Consider the following 19,182-nt stretch of genomic DNA (forward strand, 5'->3'; position numbering starts at 1 on the left):
TTGTCACCACCATCTCCCTGTCTCGCAACAACAACCTCCTTGCAAGTGTATCATTCGATGAAACCATACCGCGTCTATGGAATCTCGATACCAACTCCCCAATTGGGCCACCTCTTCAGCATGAAAAGCCTTTGCGCTCTGCAGCCCTTTCCCCAGATGGAAAGGTGCTAGCTACCGCTTGCATGGATGAGAACGTGTACATATGGGACATCTATGCCATCCTCAAAACAGCTGGCCTTGAAGATCTGCTTTCCATTGATGATTCAGACATACAGCACACATCCCGCTCTTCGCTCGGCGACGAGTCAGTTTTAGATGTATGTGTCGTGTTTGCAATCATTCTCATTCATTATAACAGCAACATTCTAGGCTGATGCTACACGAGATCCTGACCAGTTTGGCTGTATTGATGAGCTCTCACCAACATTTTTTGCTGATTTTCATGTATGTAATCAATCAGTGTTTCTATTACAACTTGGTTCTTATCAAGACCTCCTTGCTCTCAGTCCTCCGATACACACCCTCATTCTTCTGCAAATACACTCCTCACTCGCCTTCGCTCACTCCTCCATCACTTTCAAACCGAAAATGTTGAAGCGGCCGAACCTCATTCCACAACACCTTTGACTTCACGTCCAGATGCATTCATCGGCCGGCTGTTCTCACTTTTCCGCTTTCAACCCCACACCCATGAAGCAATCGAACTCACACAACATCCAAGTCGTCCTCTTGTCGTCGAAGTGGCTGCAGTGCGGGACAAGCAGGTATGTCTCTCATGAGTACCTTTACAATCGCCGTAGTTTGACGATTTCTGTTCAGGCTTTGAATGTTGCTCGTGGGCCACGATTCAAGAAGGCAAAAAGAGCACATGAGCAACAAACGCAGTTGCACGGCCAGGTGCTGTCATCGCAAACTCAACTTGCCGATACCTCAACATCCGCAACACCTCCTGCTCCAGGTACAGCAGCCGCTCAACCACCACATATCTCATGGTGGGCTCACATCGTGCCGTTTCTCTGCTGTGTATCTCCACCACATTCCAATGGTAGTTAACGCAGCCAGCGTTGCAGCGTCTGTACAATTCCTTCGCCTTTGCTTCTAGTGATTTACACTTATATCTCTTTTGTTGCCTTCAGTATATCATGGATCTTGTTTTCTCGTCGTGAGACTTGTGCACTGTATTGAACTCAATATTGGCGGCCTTAGTAGTTCATTCCTTTGACTTTTACACTTTATTTTCACATAGGATTTAACAGGAATTGCTTTAACGACCCCAGTCATCCCAGGTGGCTCAGAGGACGGTATCTTGATCGTGAAACAAAATGTTTGTGTTGTACCCGACCTCATATCAAGGACCTGTTGAGCGCCATCTGATGTCTTGTCAGTCTGAACGAGTCTTTGGGCGGACACTTTTCAGCACTCACCGCTTCAATTATTCTGTGTCTGGGTCATCATTACATACGTATGTTGCTGAATTCTCAAAGTAGCTGACTCTGACGTGTTTCACAGTTATTGACCCGGATGTATATGACGCCATCCCGGGCCTGTACAAATCCACAACTTATCTAGATACCTTCCTCTTCCCGAACACATGTCTCTCGTCATCTTTTGCTCTATCCTGCTGCATGCTTCTGTCTGGGCAGTGTACATCCCAATTATAATTCGGGCGGATCAAGCTGTCACCATCCATCGATCTTCGCTTAGTCGTACAAAGGCAGAACTTACCCTTTGCCACGCGTTTCGAACGTCCCCAAGTGATGTCGCTAAATTCTTCGCTGTCTCTGACCATGAGGTCCGCATATTTTCCCATTCTTGTCGTGTTTGAGGGTTTGGATATGTTGCTTCTCTGGTCGTGTAAGAGGGTGGTCTGTGGACTTTTGCACGAAGGAAAGTGACTTCGTCATGTGGTGAATAAACGTATTTGCGTAGTATTGGCTCACCACGACATCCTTGGTGAACAACTCCACGAAGGGTTGATCATTCGCATTGGACAGCCTTCTGGCGCACTATGTGCTAGCAAGCTGCGAAGAACGGGATATTCATTTCATAACTTGGCAACATTTCATCAGTGAGGTGGATTGCGCTACAGAGTGCTACAGAGCACTCTGTAGCAAAGTATGTCGCCCTGATGTTCCACATGAACAGTACACACAGGTGTCATAGGCGTCGCATATACACAGGGAAGAGGAGAAACCTCCGATGCAGGCGCTTCCTAGAATCGCATTTATTCAGACTAGTTCTATCCTCTCAAGTCATGTTGACACAGGTTCACGATGCAATAGACCACCTTCAAATTTCATCCCATTGCACAAGTGGTATATCGATGAATCCATGACAAGCACCGCCAGTTTTCTAGTGATACACGGACGAATTTTGAGAAGCACTGGTTCGTGCTTCTGCAATTATTCCATTCCCATTTAATACATGCAGGTTTCGCCAGGAGACAACTAACAAAAGACGAACGTGCCTGGCTTAAGATACATTCAAGTATTTCGAACCTGCATGCTTCGATTATCACCAGTCTTAGTATATGTTCAAACCTTTAGATGCCTTGGACCCATTCCCCTGTACTCCCATTGTCATACGCCCGTAGATATCTGTCGCCTTTCTCTCGTCTTCTACCACCAAACAACGTCATGCTCGAAGCGAGAGACTCCTGGTAGGAGAGGAATTTGTGGGAGCTGCCGTTGATGAGTGTTTGTAATGTATTTTTGATATGCAGATCGGGAATCGGGACAAACCACATCCCTTTTAGACACGCAATGTATGTCGAATGAAACTGGGGACGCGGCACAGGCGGCTGTTCCTTATGCAGGATTCGGTGGTGGGAGGGATTGGCAAGACCTGTCAAGACGAGGGATGCGTATAAGCGGAAGGACAGTTTATTTGGAACTACCAGTAATAAGGTATGCTGTTCTTCGGTGTGATGACGCAAATTTTCCATATGGTGGGTGATATGTCCTATGTGCCAGGTACGTTGTTCCGTGCCAAATACAATCTCACCGACGAGTCAGGACTCAAAACCTGCAGCCGTCCGAGCGCAACATGCTGCAGAGCTCATTTCGAAGCTGAATAAGCGAGGAGTTCTTGTAGGGATGATTCTTCGATGCCAAGTAGAAGCGACGACGATAAGGACGCACCGTGTGATTGTGCATGTCCAGCTTTGTCTATCAGACGGCATCGAGGTCATTCGAACAGTGGTTGGGCTAAGGCCAAGGATTGAACGCTGACGAGATTGTCAATGCCGCTGGGTGGGCGGGAAACGGAGCGAGTAGGATGCGTGGAACGGAGAAGAAAAGAATTCTCGCTCAGCTAGACGTGTGGTGCCGGTTCCTTCCGGGCACTCTGAAACCGATCAGACTCCAGTCCATCCATGGCTTGGCAAATAATAAAACTTCTTGCCAAGTAAATCTGTCAAGACTCGGAGTCCAGGCAATCGTACAGCCAGGAAGTTGACAGGGACTCCAGAAGGATGGCTTCGGTCATCGTGGCCGGTAGTAGCTCCACGGCTGTGACAGTTTCCTACAACGAAGACCTTGATGACGGCACTTGCTAGAAAATAAACCTCGACCAGCGCCATTATGCGAGAGAAGGAACGCCTATACACTGTATATAGGTTTTGGAATTAAGCTGCCTTCGTTGGTCATGTGCATGAGTACCGCAAGAGAGACATGAACAGCCACGATGGTTTAGGCGAGGTCTAAGAGGCTTATATATATCAGCATTCGGCTAATCAACGACGAGCATTCAATAATAGATAGGTGGAATTCTATTCGAAAGGTATTCTAGAGTGCTCTGGAACGAGGTTAGGTCTCGAATGCTCTAGCGAGATCCAGGTAGTAAATGTTGAAAGCATACCTGTATCACTGCCGTGCACGCCCTTGGCAAAAGATACATTGGACATGGCACTATGTCATGAGATACCACAGCCTGAGAAAATCAGTTTGTAACAGTTTAGCCTGTCCATCGCCGTGACCATGTCGCTTATGCTAGTACTATACTTATGTCGAAGGTTCGAAGCTGCCTGATAAAATAATATCCGAGTCACACGCCCAAAGCACAGCTCCCTAAGCCTCGACGAGCTTATCTCTGCAGTCAGGATGCAGCTGACATCGTCCCTTGCCAGCTCGATGCCAAGTAGAAAATGACTCGGCTCTTCGCGGACCTGTCAGCTGAAAGAGAACCCAAGGCGTGTGCGCAACCTAATTATAATTAAAGTGAGTACAACAACTTACATAAAAATAAAGTTACACTTATGCCGGGTAATCAAAGTATCTGGGCTAGCCGTAAGCTTAAGGAAGCAAAAGTGGAGGCGAGGAACGGGCGTGCCGCCCTGTTCTCACAACTTGAATTTCCGCAGGCTGCGGCGTTTGACGTGACTAGTCCTATCTTCGCGCCCCAAGTACTGCGTTGAGGCCATCGTGAGCAGCGACCCTCGTCGGTGGATCGTCAACTAGTGCAATGGAGCCAGAACGGATCACTAGTTCTTCTAGCGGCGAAAGGGAGCACTTGGATAACTCCGCAAATACCTCTGTTTGGCATGAAACGACTTTCGATTCACAACGTGAAGATCGCATGGTTGCCTCACGCGATACCCCCAACGGCCAAACAGTTCAGTACGCCGACCGTGATGAAGCACGACATACGGAAGTTGCTCAGGACATGTCATACTCGCAAACATCCAGCCCCTCCATCGTCGAAACGCCCCTTCTCCCTGCTGATTCACCTCAGTCCAGACAGACGCCCACACACTCATTATCCCACAGCGCCAACCTGAACTACATATCCTCTCCCTTGAATCCTAATTTCTCCAGTTCGTCCTCGCCGCCAAATCCGCGTTATCGGTCGCAGTCTCGCCAAAGCATGCAATTCAACCGCGTAGCTTCAGAGGACTCCCAGGTCCTCGCTGCATCCAACATGGCCTCGCTTCCTTCTAGTCAACGTGGTTCAATGATACTATATCGTTTGGCCGTAGAAGACAAGGGCGGTCCATTGATCCGACCAAAGCCACTCCCTCCCCGCGATTCGGTCTTTACTACCTCAGGAGATTCTATTTTCTCACTTTCATACGACAGCAAGTATCCTTCTGGTGCTTGGAATGCACGTGGTGCTCTCGTGCCCTACGTCTATGACCCAGCCCTCGACGAGCTAGATCAGGATGATTCCCCCGATGATCCTGATGATGACGCTTTCAACGAACGTACCTTTCCCCTCAGAGGTATCCTCAATGTTGGGGTGCTCTCCCTCCTCATTTTGGCTCTCTTATGTCTCTTTATCATCTACCCCGTTCTCAGTTATTATCACGACCGCGCCGAGAAAGACTTCATTACAGGCAACGTACTCGTCAATGGAACCGGCCAGGTCTCGTATCTGTACGTCCCACCACTTCACTATTTTCCTGCTTCTTTCGTGTAATATGAACTACCTCACTGACAGTGTACCTGTTCAGATTCCAAATGGCACAACTCATCGATCCTGATACGCCTAGTAGTGCCGCAACGCGAACAGGATTTGATGGCCTCCCTTACGAGCTAGTCTTCTCGGACGAATTCAATACAGCCAACCGCACTTTCTGGCCTGGAGATGATCCCTTTTGGGAAGCCGCAGACATCTGGTACGGGAGCACCGGCGATCAGGAGTGGTATGACCCTGGCCAAATAACAACAAGGGATGGGTACTTGAGCATCGTCATGGACCAGAATCCTGAGAATGACTTGCCCTACCGGAGTGGTATGCTCCAGAGTTGGAACAAGTTTTGCTTTACGGGCGGTTATATCGAGGTGTCGATCAGTTTACCGGGTCCGAATCAGGAGACACAGGGCTATGTGAGTGGCTGTGGCGCTGAGCATACCTCTCAACAGGAGCGGTTCGGGATGCGTAGTACTAATCAATGGATTGATTTAGTGGCCAGGTGCATGGACGATGGGTAATCTTGCACGTCCGGGATACGCTGCGACTACAGACGGCGTATGGCCTTACTCGTGAGTTCAATTGTTTGAACAGCAATTCAGGTGCTTATTCTGCTTCAGCTATGACTCCTGTGATGTTGGCACTTTCCCGAACCAGACAGAGCCGGATGGTTCTGGACCTGCTGCTGCTCTTCAGTCAAATGCTTCGAAGGCCAAGTACAATTATGAGCTATCATGGCTGCCAGGACAGCGCCTGTCGTAAGTCATACCCGCCTTGTTTGATGTTTGTTTTTGTTTGAGCATTTGCCCCTCCTTACTGGCGCACATACCCACTTTTCACGCGCACCACTAAAACTCTATCCAGGTCATGCACCTGCCCAGGAGAAGATCATCCCGGGCCATCCGTAAATGTCGGCCGTGGTGCCCCTGAAATCGATATTCTCGAGGTCGAACATAATAAAGTGGGCTCGGGACAGGTCGTCTCGCAGTCCGGCCAGTTTGCACCCTTCTCGCACGATTACACCTATCTCAACGACACCCAGGATGAGTGGTTTATCAACACGCCTAGTATTACAACTGCAAATCCTTATCTAGGGAGTGCAGTGTGAGTGCCCTTTCATTGTAATTTGTGGTTTCGACATCACACCACTGTTGTTTCCTTGGGACTGACATCTCTTCTGCTACCAGCCAACAAGCAGTATCTGCCTTAACGGTTCTTCCCGATGATATTTTTGAAGAATCCGGCGCGCAGTTCACGACTCTTGGTAGGCAATTCTGCGGACCCCACTTCCTAGTTGCCTGACATATTTCAGGCTTCGAGTATTGGTCGGATCCCTCAAATCCCTCAGATGGGTATATCGCATGGCAGACCGCTGGCGTCGAGTCCGCGCGTGTTGGCGCCGCCGCACTTGGTCCCGATCCGTTACCACTTGGCACAGGCGTATCGCAGCGACTGATCTCTGTAGAGCCAATGGTCTGTCTTCATCTTTCTCAATGTTATCCTCGCTGACGTATCCATTCTACTAGTCCATCATCCTCAACTTGGGTATATCACGTATGTCCAGTTTTCTTCCTCGTAGAAATACTCACTGACGTCCTTTCTAGCGAATTGGCAGACAATCGACCTAAGCACGATGATTTTCCCTGCTGAGATGCTCGTTGACTACGTTCGTGTGTATCAGCGGCGAGGGCAGACGAATGTTGGGTGCAGCCCCCAAAACTATCCTACGGAGGATTATATCAACCAGCATATGGATTCGTATATGAGTTTGTCAAACTCGCTGGTTTGTCGAAGATGACACTGATGGATACCACCAGATCCCAACCTTACGTCGTGGAATTATCCAACACCGAAAAATAGCTTGGTGCGTCATACTTGCGATTTGATTGATCTGGCGGCTTACATTCCTAATTTATAGTATTCTGGCGGATGCTAAGCTAACTCGAACTGTTTTCTGATTTATCTTTCTGATCCAGCAGGACTCTATACTAAGCTAACGTTATCTCGTCATGAAACTATTACTTATACCGACCGTGGACTATTTCACGACTGATATCTTATCCATCCATCCATTACTTTAGCCAAGCACAACCTCACGCTTACTCACGCACTAGACATTCGTTCGCATAGAACTTTGGAAATACTGGGCGTCGCATATACACATATATCTACATTCTAGCAGACAGTTGTTGTCGACTGATGCCATGATTGCGCGATTTGGGTGCATGGGCGACTAACTACACGCACCAGGGACAGCATGTTTAGCAGTACATAGTGGGAAAATCTCGTATCATCATCCGGTGGAGTAACGAGATTCGGAAGTGTTTATCAGTGCGAATGACCGGAGACACTATGCTTGGCCTAGAGCTCAATTCTTACGATGTCAAGTTCAAGGTGTGTCAAGTCCCACCGTGCCTTGAGCCAAACAACATAGCCGACTGGCAAGACCCTATTTGGGTTGCCGAAACCACCAAAGCAAAGACGCCGTCACACCAATGGACTAAGTTTGAACATAGAAACTTTACTGTGGTCCACTGACCAGTGATGAACTATCCAGCACGGAACATAGTATACAACCCTATTAATTCTTCGCATGGCATATATATAATGCCTTACAAGACATCAATGGTGCTCGGCAGAGGACTTATAATAATGCTCCAGGTCATGTTCCACAACAATACAACATGCCATACATTGGTCACAACCACCAGCCCATGGCCGCTGCACATGATGACTTGCGAATATTTGAAGCACTGTGCTTGTTCTTGTGAAAGATGCAGCAGTGTGATGACAGTGGTCACCATTGTCGTTGTCAGGAAAAATGAAGTGCTCGAGTTCAAGACGAGCGCGCTGCGAGATACCTAACATAGACGATGAGGCAGTTAAGAGGTCACGAAAATCTTGTTGTCGCTGCATAACTGGTGTTGCACGATGGTTGTTGATAAGGCGGAGTAAGCTTGGCTTCGGCAACCCAAATGGGGTCTCGCCGGTCGGCTATGTTGTTCGGCTCAAGGCACGGTGGGACTTGACACACCTTGAACTTGACATCGTAAGAATCGAGCACGCCTAGTGTGACATGTGATACCCCCAAAGTACTTTCCCGCAGTGGAGCAAATCAAGGGAAGATAGTCGTACTACAAGTATGGGCAGCTCGAGTATGGTGTTGAAAGACCTATGGCAATCTATGGGTTCGTTTGACTTGCTGCCACTGTCAGCTCATTTCAGAGAATGGCAAAACACAATCCGTAAAATTCCGTTTGAACGCGAGGTAATGCAGTAGACATCTTGGTTCGACTACATAAAATAGCACAGCAGGACGGCTCGGGACTGTAATCCAATAGAACACAAGGTATTCTTGATTGACCTGATCGACACCTGAGGAGAGCATGCCGATTCTCCAACGAAGACAAGATCCTCAGGAGTCAGGACGACAAGAGTTTCGAATGTAGATTGAACCGCTGGCAGGCACATGGAAAAAGAAGCTTGGCGCAAGGTTCAAACTACCACGCACTGAAGAATCGAATGATGCCACCAAAGGAAGTTGTTGGGCACACGCTGAGCGTGCGCGCAACTGCCACATGAATCGAAGATAAGGTCAGTGCCTTGGTGACTGGCGTTCGGTGCCAAGACGAGACCCAGAGCTATTAATATTGTGGTCGGTTGTGCAATCTGTTGATTATGGGCGCGGGGAAGGCTGGATAGGCATCAGGATTGAAGAGTTTGTGGTTTGTGGGAATGACCGTAGTGTTCGCTGATCTAGCATGCTAGCTGTCGCATGCAATGATTGAAAAACGGCTCTGCTCATTATTTAGACGATACAGCATGCGAATCATGTGCAATGAAAATTGTAATGTAAAACACGTGTTCTAAAAGAATCACCCAAATTGAGCATAAATGCTTACATAATGAGCTCTTTAGGAACTATGCACATGTGACACACCGACACTGCATCGATAACTTCTGGGCCAACTATACCGACGCCGGGTCTTCATAAAAGCAAATCCCTCACGACATGATTAAACGCCTCAGGTCTCGAATTCGAACGCCCCCTCCCACCAGAAGAACTGCTCATCGCCCAGGATGGCAGAAGGTGATCCTATCGTGGCTAGTCTTGCCCAGTCTACCAGTCAGCATCTTGACAGCGGCACTGTTTACGACTCGGAGAAAAAGTTCTCAGAGAGCATAGTTGCTGATTCTTCGGACAACGATGTCGACACCATCCACGATGGCTTGCCGTTTCCCACTGCGGAGGAGATGCTCACTCTCAGACGTGTATCTGACGCAATTCCATGGAATGCATATCGTGAGTCGTCCCTCATGCAAATTTAGCCCATTGAAGTCCACATTCTTTTCGCAGTGATTGCTGTCGTGGAACTTGCCGAGAGATTCTCTGTGAGTCTATCTTGTCGTGTCAAATCATGAATGCTCACTTGACGTGCTTTTCAGTACTATGGTATGTTGTGCACCTTCATCGCCATTACATCGTACATATTTTGAATACTTTACTTTTAAAGGTTCTAGTGTTGTTTTCGTAAGTATTCCCTCATTCTCCAATGAATTAGTTGTACGAATGTCTATCTCCTGCAGGTCAACTACATCCAGCAACCCCTTCCTCCTTTCTCCACTACGGGCGCCGGTGGTGCAAATGGCCAATCTGGGGCCCTAGGCGCCGGTCAACAAATGTCTACAGGCTTGACCACGTTCTATCAGTTCTGGTTCGTCCACTTTTGCTATCTTGTTGACAGTCCCTTAGTCCCAGTCTCATTTAGGGCTTACATCTGTCCCATTGCCGGTGCCTACATCGCTGATACCTACTGGGGTCGTTACAAGACAATATGCTGGAGTGTCGTTGTTGCCATGTTGGGCCACGTCATCATGATCATATCTTCAATCCCTGGCATCATTGGCGGTCGTGCATCACTTGGCATATTCATTTTATCCATGGTTGTCACTAGCACTGGCACTGGTGGCTTTAAGTCCAACGTCTCCCCTTTGGTTGCAGAGCAATATCGGATAACAAAATGTTACCTTGCAACGACTAGTTCGGGCGAGCGCGTCATTGTTGACCCAGCCATGACCACTACGAGAATCTATATGGTGGGCCGAGTCTAACGCACATTTCGAGCTGTCACTGACGTCACTTGCAGTATTTCTACCTTTTCATCAACATTGGTGCTCTCGTCGGTCAGATCGGAATGGTTTATGCTGAAAAGGTACGTTCCAAACACAGACCCTGAATCATCTGACACGGTGCTCTAGTATGTTGGCTTCTGGCTGGCCTACACGTTGCCCACTGCAGTTTTCTGTATATCTCCTCTGGTCCTATGGTACGGTCGTAATCGTTATCACAGATCTCCACCGCAAGGCTCCGTTCTTCCAGCCGCATTGCGCATCTGGCGGTATGCCCAGCGCGGACGATGGTCGTGGAATCCGTGCAAGACCATAAAAAATCTCAAATCTGACGACTTCTGGGAAAGCGCCAAGCCCTCTAAGCAGGTTGGTGAGAAGCCCAAGTGGATGACTTTTGACGACCAGTGGGTTGACGAGGTCCGTCGGGGTTTCAAAGCTTGCGGCGTGTTCGTCTGGTTCCCGCTTTACTGTGAGTTCTTTTTGCTCGACCCTCTATGCTGCTTCTTGCGTAGCTCATTTTACGCCATACAGGGCTCTGCTACAATCAACTTAATAATAATTTGGTTTCACAAGCAGCAACAATGACCACCAACGGGCTACCTAATGACGTTCTGTCCAACCTCGATCCCTTGGCTCTCATTATTTTTATCCCGATATGTGATTTGTTTGTAAGGATCGTCAACGAACATAATTTCCGTCTCATTATGGCAATCACAGATCTACCCAGCGCTTGCACGAGCCGGTATTCAGTTCACTTCTCTGAAGAAAATCGCTTGGGGCTTCGGCACGGCAGCAGCGTCGATGATCTGGGCTGCCGTTCTGCAGTACTACATTTACAAGACAAACCCTTGTGGGCACCACGCTGCAACCTGCAAGGACGCGAACGGGGACTCACTTGTTTCCCCGCTGAATGTGTGGATTCAAACTGGCTCGTGAGTTACTTTCCGAATTTTGCACCCTCTCTGTAAACATGTGTTGATGGTGCATATAGATATGTGCTCATTGCCTTCTCTGAAATATTTGCATCGATCACGGGTCTCGAATATGCGTTCACCAAAGCACCGACGAACATGCGTAGTTTGGTCATGTCTGTGTTCCTCTTCACGAGTGCAGCTTCAGCTGCCATTGGCGAGGCATTCGTCTGTACGTCATCGTCGTTTGTCCGTCTGCGAACGTACTCTCACATAATGCAATAGCACTCTCGCTAGATCCACTGCTTGTATGGGACTATACCGTATGCGCCATCCTCGCAGGAGTTGGTGGCCTCCTGTTTTGGATCTCCGTTCGTAAGCTCGACAGGGAAGAGGATGAGCTTAATAATCTTGCCGATGGGCACTTTGTGGATGAGATTTAAGAGGTGATGAATTGATAACCTGTGAGGATGCTCATGTCGACACAGGCGTAGTTTAGTTTCACGACTTGTGATGATCCTGTCCAAGATTTTCTCCGCCCCTCAATCCAGCGTACGAATGTAGTACTTCTTTCGAGTACCAATTATTGAATCTGCAACCGCGCGTTAATACTATGGTCAGTCTCAGTTATTGGGGCCCTTGCTTACAGTGAGGGCCTAAGGCGCAGCATCATACCAGGACGATGATGGCTCAACCAAGCTATCTTCTATGTTAGCCTCGTTCCACATGGATGTAGATTATATCATATTCCATATTGAGAATTTATCCCTCAATTTGAATGGAATTTGCCCGGTAGACCGACTCTTATTATTTTGCCGTGTCCCAGTGTAAGTCACTGTCACGGTATTCCTCTCCCGGGCCAGGATCGACATCATCCAGCAAATGACCATCTTCATGAGCATCCAAGCAAACTGTTGCGGTGCTTCTTTACATCCTACTGATGCAACGCTCGTTTTCCCCGGTTTATTGACCATGTCGTTGTATATCTGCAAAATGGCATAGGCCACCCCGGAAATAATGTCACCCAGCATTCAACGCTATGTCCCACAATTCTGTCAACGTTTTTCGAAATGGCAGGCATAAAATCACGAATATCTTTCAATTAAGTGAGTCTTGGCTCGCACCAGTCTTCATACTCATTGAATAATGTTTTGTAAGTTCTAGGCGCACGGTCATGTACTTCATCACTTACATCACAACTGTTGACGCTATATAATCTCAATATCATTGAAAGATACCAGGGAGCTCGCTATGAAAGGAAGGAGCCAGCCTGAAGATATCACTCGTCACAGTAGGCACCAGGGCGGGAAGAGTCGAAGGAGGGCCCAGTCAACTGGAACTGTGTGGTGACTGCGACTCTTGAAGCTACAATAAGTTTTGTCGATTCTGCTCATGAGTCGGTATTCAAGAGTTCCTGGGGCGGATTTTGTCGTAATCCACTGGGAAGCACGCACGGCAGCCCTTCGAATCTAAGCGTATGTTGGTTGGTACGTCTTATTTGATACCCGACAAAATATGCGCCAATTTATAAAGTATGATGGACAGTCGGACTCATCCGCAGACATGTACTAAACCTGTCTCAAGCTGTCTATGAATACATAAGCTTCCACGGCACGTTACATCGGTCTTTCCCTCGGTCGAATAAGCATGGTTGACGTTCGATTTCAGCCAACACGCGCGGCACCTACTGCTCTGTCACCCCTCATACACAAAACTACTACCATCTTCTGTGGGAAACTTCAAACTTGCAGATCCTGTCGAGCACCACGGCATGTAACCCATTCCAGAGGGCGTCTCACATCCCTGCGTTCTCTTGTTTGCTCTCAAACATCTGAAAGATCATTCGTATGGAAGATCGAGCTCACCTCCATCTATGGAGGTTTCCGATATCACTGCTTTACAATTTCAATTAGGTAGGTGAGAAAGAGTGAAATTCTGTCATTTCCGTCGAATTCTGATTTTTCATTGTAGTTCATGTCTTTACCAATGCTCTTAATGTTCGACATCAGCTGTTGTGCAATCCTGCTGCCGACTGGAGCGAGGGAAAGCCCCCAGCAGAAAAAATCATGACTGATGGCTGTGGTTAGATCAGCGGTGCGGCTTTGACGGCCATCATGCGAGTGATGAAGTATTCGAGCAGACCGACAGCAGTACAAGGACGCATTGCCTGAGCCAAGGGAATGTGGGTTTTACACCCAGATCCCGTGCATCAAATCGCCGATGGACTACCAAAAATTTGGATACGCGACTCACAGAATAAGATCAAGCTTGACCCTCTACACAATGTCGATAGCGCGCACAGGATTTTCGACCTCCTTGCGCCATCTCGGGTAACCGGGCCAAGCCGTCTATCGAGTCAGACACTCGTCAACTTGGCGCATGGTGGTATTCCCTTCTCTGTTCTAAAGGAACTCATGGCGGATGGGCTTCATGAGGAAGTCCGTCAACTGACGGAATGGAGTGGACCGGACAGCATGCTTATGGTCTAGCGAGCTGTAGAACAAGCCGGCCGTGTCGTAACATCGAGACTGCGACGGCGCATTGCTGGTCAGGCACGAGCACTTGGCCTTGGCCAACTTCGACCCAACGAAGAGTTCGCTGGCGGAATCCATGGTTGTGACGATGGTGCAGTGAACCCATCACTGCACGACTCGATTAATCGGGGCCGCAATCCTCACAGCGGTGAACCGTTGACTCTACACGAGTCAGTCCTCGAACTATTGCAAGCTGGTTTTCATCCTCTCAAGCTTGACCGGCTTTCTTACAAACTCGAGTACGTGGTGACCCAAGTCCTCGACGACTACATCAAGAAGTTCCACATTCCAGTCGAGGAGTCCCGCGAAGCATATATCATACCAGGCGAGTAGCTTCTTCCGTGATCATCTTTCAGCTTATCTAGCAGCAGATCCATATGGGGTGCTTGAGGAGGGGCAAATACATTTTCGCTCTTCAGAACTAATCACTGACCCCGAAAGTGGAGCCCAGATGAATACTATGACCGGGTCTGTTTTGGTGAGTACTTCAGTTTATTGCAATGAGCCGTCTGAGGCGTTGATAAACAGGTGTGGAGGAATCCCACGAGACTGCCTTCCGATGTTCAGAAGGTGAGGAAATCAATACCTCGTTGGATGGCCTTATCAAATATGGATCAGGTCACCGCTGTCAGTCACCCAACATTAGCTGATTATTTCGAAGTCATTGTGTTCCCTGTGAAGGGGGAGCGCTCATTGGCAAGCTACTTGGGTGGGGGAGGTAGGCACTTCCATCCTCATTTTCCGGGCATCGCCTGATATGTTCATTCTATAGATTATGATGGAAGTGAGTTCACGTCACTTGTATTTTATCATCCAATAATTGCTTCAAAGACACGGTCATGTTGGTCTGGTCCAAATGTCTGGTCGAAAACTTCAATACCGCTCCACTGTGTATGGCGCCTGCAGGTTTGAGTGACAACTTTGAGCGAGAAGTTGAACATGTTGAGGACTTTGAGCAACGAATATCCAATCTCTCCCAAAAGGATGCCCAAACCGCGTTCCAGAAGGCCCTCCTTCTTGGACTCGCAGAAACAAAAGTCGGATTGTATTCGAAGTTTCATGACCTCGCCGTGTATGAGCGCCGCTATGCAAGTACTGCCGCCATTCGACTGGCATACACGTGAGAATTTTCAGTCTATTGCCGTGGTATTCGCCTTATGTTGTGAGGTGTAGGTTCACTACCTGCCTCGATGCGAGCAAGACAGGGCTACAGGTTAAACGCCATGTCTTCGAGAAGGATCGCAAATCTTGCGGGCTACGCAAGCCCTACTATATGGCCGCCCTTGAACAGAACACCGAGGGCCGTCGCCTCCGCAGCCACTTCCTCGAAGATTATTCCGTCCTCCGGAGTTCTTCCACCAGTACGGCAGACCACGACCTCACCTCTCCTTACGTTTCTGCGTCTAATAGGGCAAGAGAAGCTTTGCAAGACGAATTGAGCGCTGTCAAAGATCATGTTCACAGAGCATATGAGGAATGGCAAGTCGCTGTTTCTTTCCAGAAGAAGGCTTCAGAAGGAAGGGGGCTTTCGGACCCCAACACACAAGCGATTCAAAAGTCAGTACAACGCTTTGTAGGGGGGCCAGACTCGAAGATATTGTATTTTTCCGATAAGGAACTCAAAACTATCAAGGCATCATATGCATACAGTCTCAGTGGTGCGTTCGGCTTCTCTGTTGCCTTTGCAGAGCTCTGCGCCATCAAGGCAGAAGCTCAAGGTGCCGTGCTTTTTGCGGAAAGATTCGCAGAAGTGATGTGTATACCTAACAATACCCTACGAGCTCTTTCATAGGCGCAGGATGACGCGGATGACTGATCTTTATCTGTCAGACATACTTCACCATATAGTGCCCCTTTACCTCGACCATATTTTTATTCTTCCATCTCGATTTGTTAGCAACTACCTCTGTCCTACGCAATGACAGAGGTCCTTGAAGCGAAGTTGAGACATTCGCTTCGATATTTGTATTTCGTTCTAAAAATTTCAGTGCAACATCGTGAACCCGCACGAGTTCCATCTTCCGGCATCGTACAACAGAGTATCCTGTGGTGTGGTATGCGCAATCGCATTGTCACCAAAGTTCTGACTTAGCTTATGGGAGCAGTTTCATTGACATATCATGATATCTTTGGCGCATGTTCGACATAGACTCGCGCTATTGTTGTCAGTTCGATTTCAACGTGCATTGAGGCGATCAGGTCGTATATGAACAATGAATTAATCAACGTCTCTCTCGCGCAGTTTGCTGATTAACCGCCTTTTGCGTCAGATGGGATTTAATCGCTTTGTACTGTATTACTCCCCAAGCTGCACCACGACTTCCGAGTCCCGCTATCGTGGTTAGTCATCAGTTTAGACGGCGAAGTATTGATTGGGTGTTGACCTAAATTACGTATAGCCTTCGCAGAGATGGTCTAGCTTCTTAGTTGTCGAACTTACTCGATGATCGTGACTAGGTCGAAATTCTCGCTCGCCTACGACAACTTGACTAAAGAGTCTTCTTCCAAGCTTCATGACAACAAAGCTGACAGTCATGCTTTTGTAAGATCCCTCGGTGAGATTTTGGACCTTTCCGAGGAGAAATATATGGCAATCGCATACATTGAAGGTCATGAACGGTCGATGCAAACTTCCATGCCAGAGGTGAAGATATCCATATCGATTCGGACGGAGGCAACGAGGATTCAGTTACCAGTACCAGTACTGCAGTGTTTATTACGCACACAGATTTACTTTATTTGTGTAGGTATCGTATCATATATGAATCGTGATCCTCAATTTCGACATCGCTTATCTATGAGGACTGCAGATACCTGAGAATATTCGCCTTTGAGAGCATAGCCAGGGAGAGATTTACTACTTATATTCAACAATTTCCGATACGACATTGGTACCCCTGGCGATGGGGGGAAATCACTGAGGTATGCGTCAAGCACAAATAACTGTCAGTCCTCTTGAGTGATATCGCGCGTTTCTGATAGGTGTTGATCGCGGATTCGTTTGTTGAGCAGATCCTCATCTGATGTTAAAGCTTGTTTGACTGCTTTATCATAGCGATGATTGGCTGAGGCAGTGAAATTATGGAAGCTTATGAAGACAAGGGAGGTTCGACGCACCGTATGCGTCTGATACATCCCATAACATAACCCCTCCAAAGGAAGAGTAATTGGATTGAGTTTGCTGAATTATTGACGTAATTGTTTTCGAGTTGACATAGCCAGACCCTGCAGCGGATGACGCGGGAGCACCAATATAAACCTTAATGTCACGATTGGGCGAGACGTTGTTTGCCCAATCGTCCCTAATAAAGGTTAGGAAGTAGAACGCGAACTGGCCCCGTCAGTACACACCAAGTGGCAAAGTTCCAGTCCTGTGCTCAACGACCTATTGAGGAATAGTACTAGATAGAAGCTTCGTAACTTACATTGCGATTGTTGTAATGCTTTAGATCGCAATAGTTATTGTCTGTAAGTTATTATCAACCACAAAAACAGCGGAGCAGTCAGAAAAAAGACGCACAGAACTGGACATATACTGCATCGAATCCCACTGCGTCGAGAGTGTTTCCGATATATTCGTCTGGGAAAGGACACTGAGGCGCTGGAACAAATTTCGGATATGGAAACCAAACGATTGTCAATTGAAGGCGTTTCGGCTTACCAGCAGTGATATAATACCTGCGCAAGCAATATGAGGCCAATGCTCACACCAGAAAAAAAAATAAACCTCACTTCTTCTTGCCCCGATTCATATGTTTCCGAAGCGCAGTCAAGAAGGAAATATAACCTGTCTGCGAGCCACCCTCGATGTCCATGTCAATTCTGTCCTATGTTCAGAATAAGTCTGAAGATGTGCAAAAGCCAACTGACCCGTCAAGAATCGCAGATCCAAAAGGACGTGTCTTGCTCTTTCCACCCAGGAAAAGATTCCATATTGTTTGCGCGTAAGCGGTGGCCTGAGAGTCGTTTTGAAACTGGATATTTCCTGTTCCGCCACCAAGCGAGATGGTGACGGCCTTTCCCGCGGACTGGCACATTTCGATGTCCGAGGCAAGAAAAGAGCAATTCAGTAAGTCAGTGCCTGGAAAATAGTTAGCATTGCCTGAGTTGCAGATCTGCACATCAAATCAGAGTCAGTATGATCTGGAAGGTCATGAAGTACCCACATTTGCTAAGTCAATCGACGGCAGATTACCCCCCGCATAACTATCGACAAGGAAGGCAATTGGGAAGGTATCGACGACATTGTCCTGAGAGACTCGGGGTCAAACAGCGACTCGAAACTTCAAATACAAAGAAATTAACCATGCAGTAGTATGAAAGTGTCTTCTGCCAGTGAGCAGTATTATCGGGATGGGTGGCTCCATATGAATTCTGGCCCCAGTAGCTGTTACATTTGGAGGTTTGTATCTGACCGAGTAGATATACATATAACGCTCACACAGCCAGCTAATGGGAAAAGGATTAATGGTAAGGATCGATAAGATACACGCCGTCTCACATTGTCGTTAGATAACATATTGAACGCAACTATTCCATGGGTCATAATGCCAAGAAGTAGAGACGATAGTGTGAGGCATGAAAAATCCGCAACAAGCATGATTGTCACGACGCGAATGATAGGATGCAATTTCGATGGTGAACTGCAATGATGTATTCCAGGCTTTTATGCTGGCCACAAGAATCCTCGTGTTACTTTCAGCTCCGAAACTTACCAGCTTCTCTCTACGAAAACGGTGCGATTTCTCCCCAAACCGACACGAAGGGCGACTCATGAAATAGGGACGACAGTTGCTGTTGGCAAGACATCAGCCTGAGTGCCATCAGGCGATGCGTACTCGAAACTGCAGATACGCGACTTTCCGTTCTTCTCGGATACATGTCTAGAAGATGATGTTAGTCATATTCAATAGATACTTCTGCCGTGTTATAAATTCAATTCTAGCCGGTTGCTCACCGAGATCTTCAGCAGACTAAACTTCCAGCAGGTCGTTAACGCAGCGCATTGTAACGCAAGCAGATCGATAGAGGTTGCGTGAGAAGTCCAATTTAAAAAATTCTGGCTCTCGGATGGCCATACTTGTCGAACCTACAGTTAGAGGCGCTGAGTGAATAGCGAAAGCTTGTTCTATATGAAAACTAGCTATAGAAGATTAGTACTTCTGCATGCCTTCAGTTGGTTATAGATAGCTACTTTC

At 47.7% G+C, this 19,182-nt stretch overlaps 4 protein-coding genes across 4 annotated transcripts; 3 read left to right on the plus strand and 1 right to left on the minus strand.

The window, feature by feature from the left end:
* Positions 1-4,461: 4,461 nt before the first annotated feature.
* EDB93DRAFT_1254822 (beta-glucan synthesis-associated) lies at positions 4,462-7,345 on the plus strand (the record flags this gene model as incomplete). Its single annotated transcript, XM_041453688.1, has 11 exons — positions 4,462-5,372; positions 5,450-5,825; positions 5,905-5,981; positions 6,030-6,167; positions 6,274-6,513; positions 6,597-6,673; positions 6,722-6,882; positions 6,936-6,963; positions 7,014-7,175; positions 7,227-7,273; positions 7,328-7,345. 11 exons carry the CDS (start codon positions 4,462-4,464, stop codon positions 7,343-7,345), a joined length of 2,235 nt encoding a protein of 744 aa, XP_041303189.1.
* Positions 7,346-9,344: 1,999 nt separating this feature from the next.
* Positions 9,345-12,193, plus strand: EDB93DRAFT_1174297 (POT family-domain-containing protein). Its single transcript, XM_041450448.1, has 12 exons — positions 9,345-9,712; positions 9,767-9,801; positions 9,856-9,862; positions 9,924-9,940; positions 9,997-10,124; positions 10,179-10,506; positions 10,557-10,622; positions 10,669-11,008; positions 11,071-11,207; positions 11,257-11,471; positions 11,531-11,682; positions 11,736-12,193. Exons 1-12 carry the CDS (start codon positions 9,490-9,492, stop codon positions 11,891-11,893), a joined length of 1,806 nt encoding a protein of 601 aa, XP_041303190.1. The 5' UTR covers positions 9,345-9,489; the 3' UTR covers positions 11,894-12,193.
* A 1,437-nt stretch (positions 12,194-13,630) lies between these two features.
* Positions 13,631-16,024, plus strand: EDB93DRAFT_1331442 (RNA dependent RNA polymerase-domain-containing protein; the record flags this gene model as incomplete). Its single annotated transcript, XM_041455208.1, has 9 exons — positions 13,631-13,888; positions 13,940-14,309; positions 14,356-14,462; positions 14,513-14,554; positions 14,603-14,702; positions 14,757-14,768; positions 14,816-15,104; positions 15,158-15,642; positions 15,815-16,024. The coding sequence occupies 9 exons, from the start codon at positions 13,631-13,633 to the stop codon at positions 15,904-15,906; spliced, it is 1,755 nt and encodes a 584-aa protein (XP_041303191.1). The 3' UTR covers positions 15,907-16,024.
* Positions 16,025-16,866: 842 nt separating this feature from the next.
* On the minus strand, positions 16,867-18,733 carry EDB93DRAFT_880987 (glycoside hydrolase family 18 protein). The gene is made up of 12 exons (XM_041457796.1): positions 18,486-18,733; positions 18,426-18,433; positions 18,290-18,371; positions 18,151-18,234; positions 17,855-18,099; positions 17,717-17,806; positions 17,646-17,662; positions 17,505-17,585; positions 17,410-17,450; positions 17,336-17,355; positions 17,102-17,286; positions 16,867-17,049 (listed from the first exon to the last, which is right to left on the minus strand). Exons 1-12 carry the CDS (start codon positions 18,582-18,584, stop codon positions 16,931-16,933), a joined length of 1,071 nt encoding a protein of 356 aa, XP_041303192.1. The 5' UTR covers positions 18,585-18,733; the 3' UTR covers positions 16,867-16,930.
* Between the last annotated feature and the right edge of the window lie 449 nt (positions 18,734-19,182).

This window comes from Suillus bovinus, assembly GCF_016758785.1.
Source record: "Suillus bovinus strain UH-Sbo-P2 chromosome Unknown EDB93scaffold_80, whole genome shotgun sequence".
Classification (NCBI taxonomy): Eukaryota; Fungi; Basidiomycota; class Agaricomycetes; order Boletales; family Suillaceae; genus Suillus; species Suillus bovinus.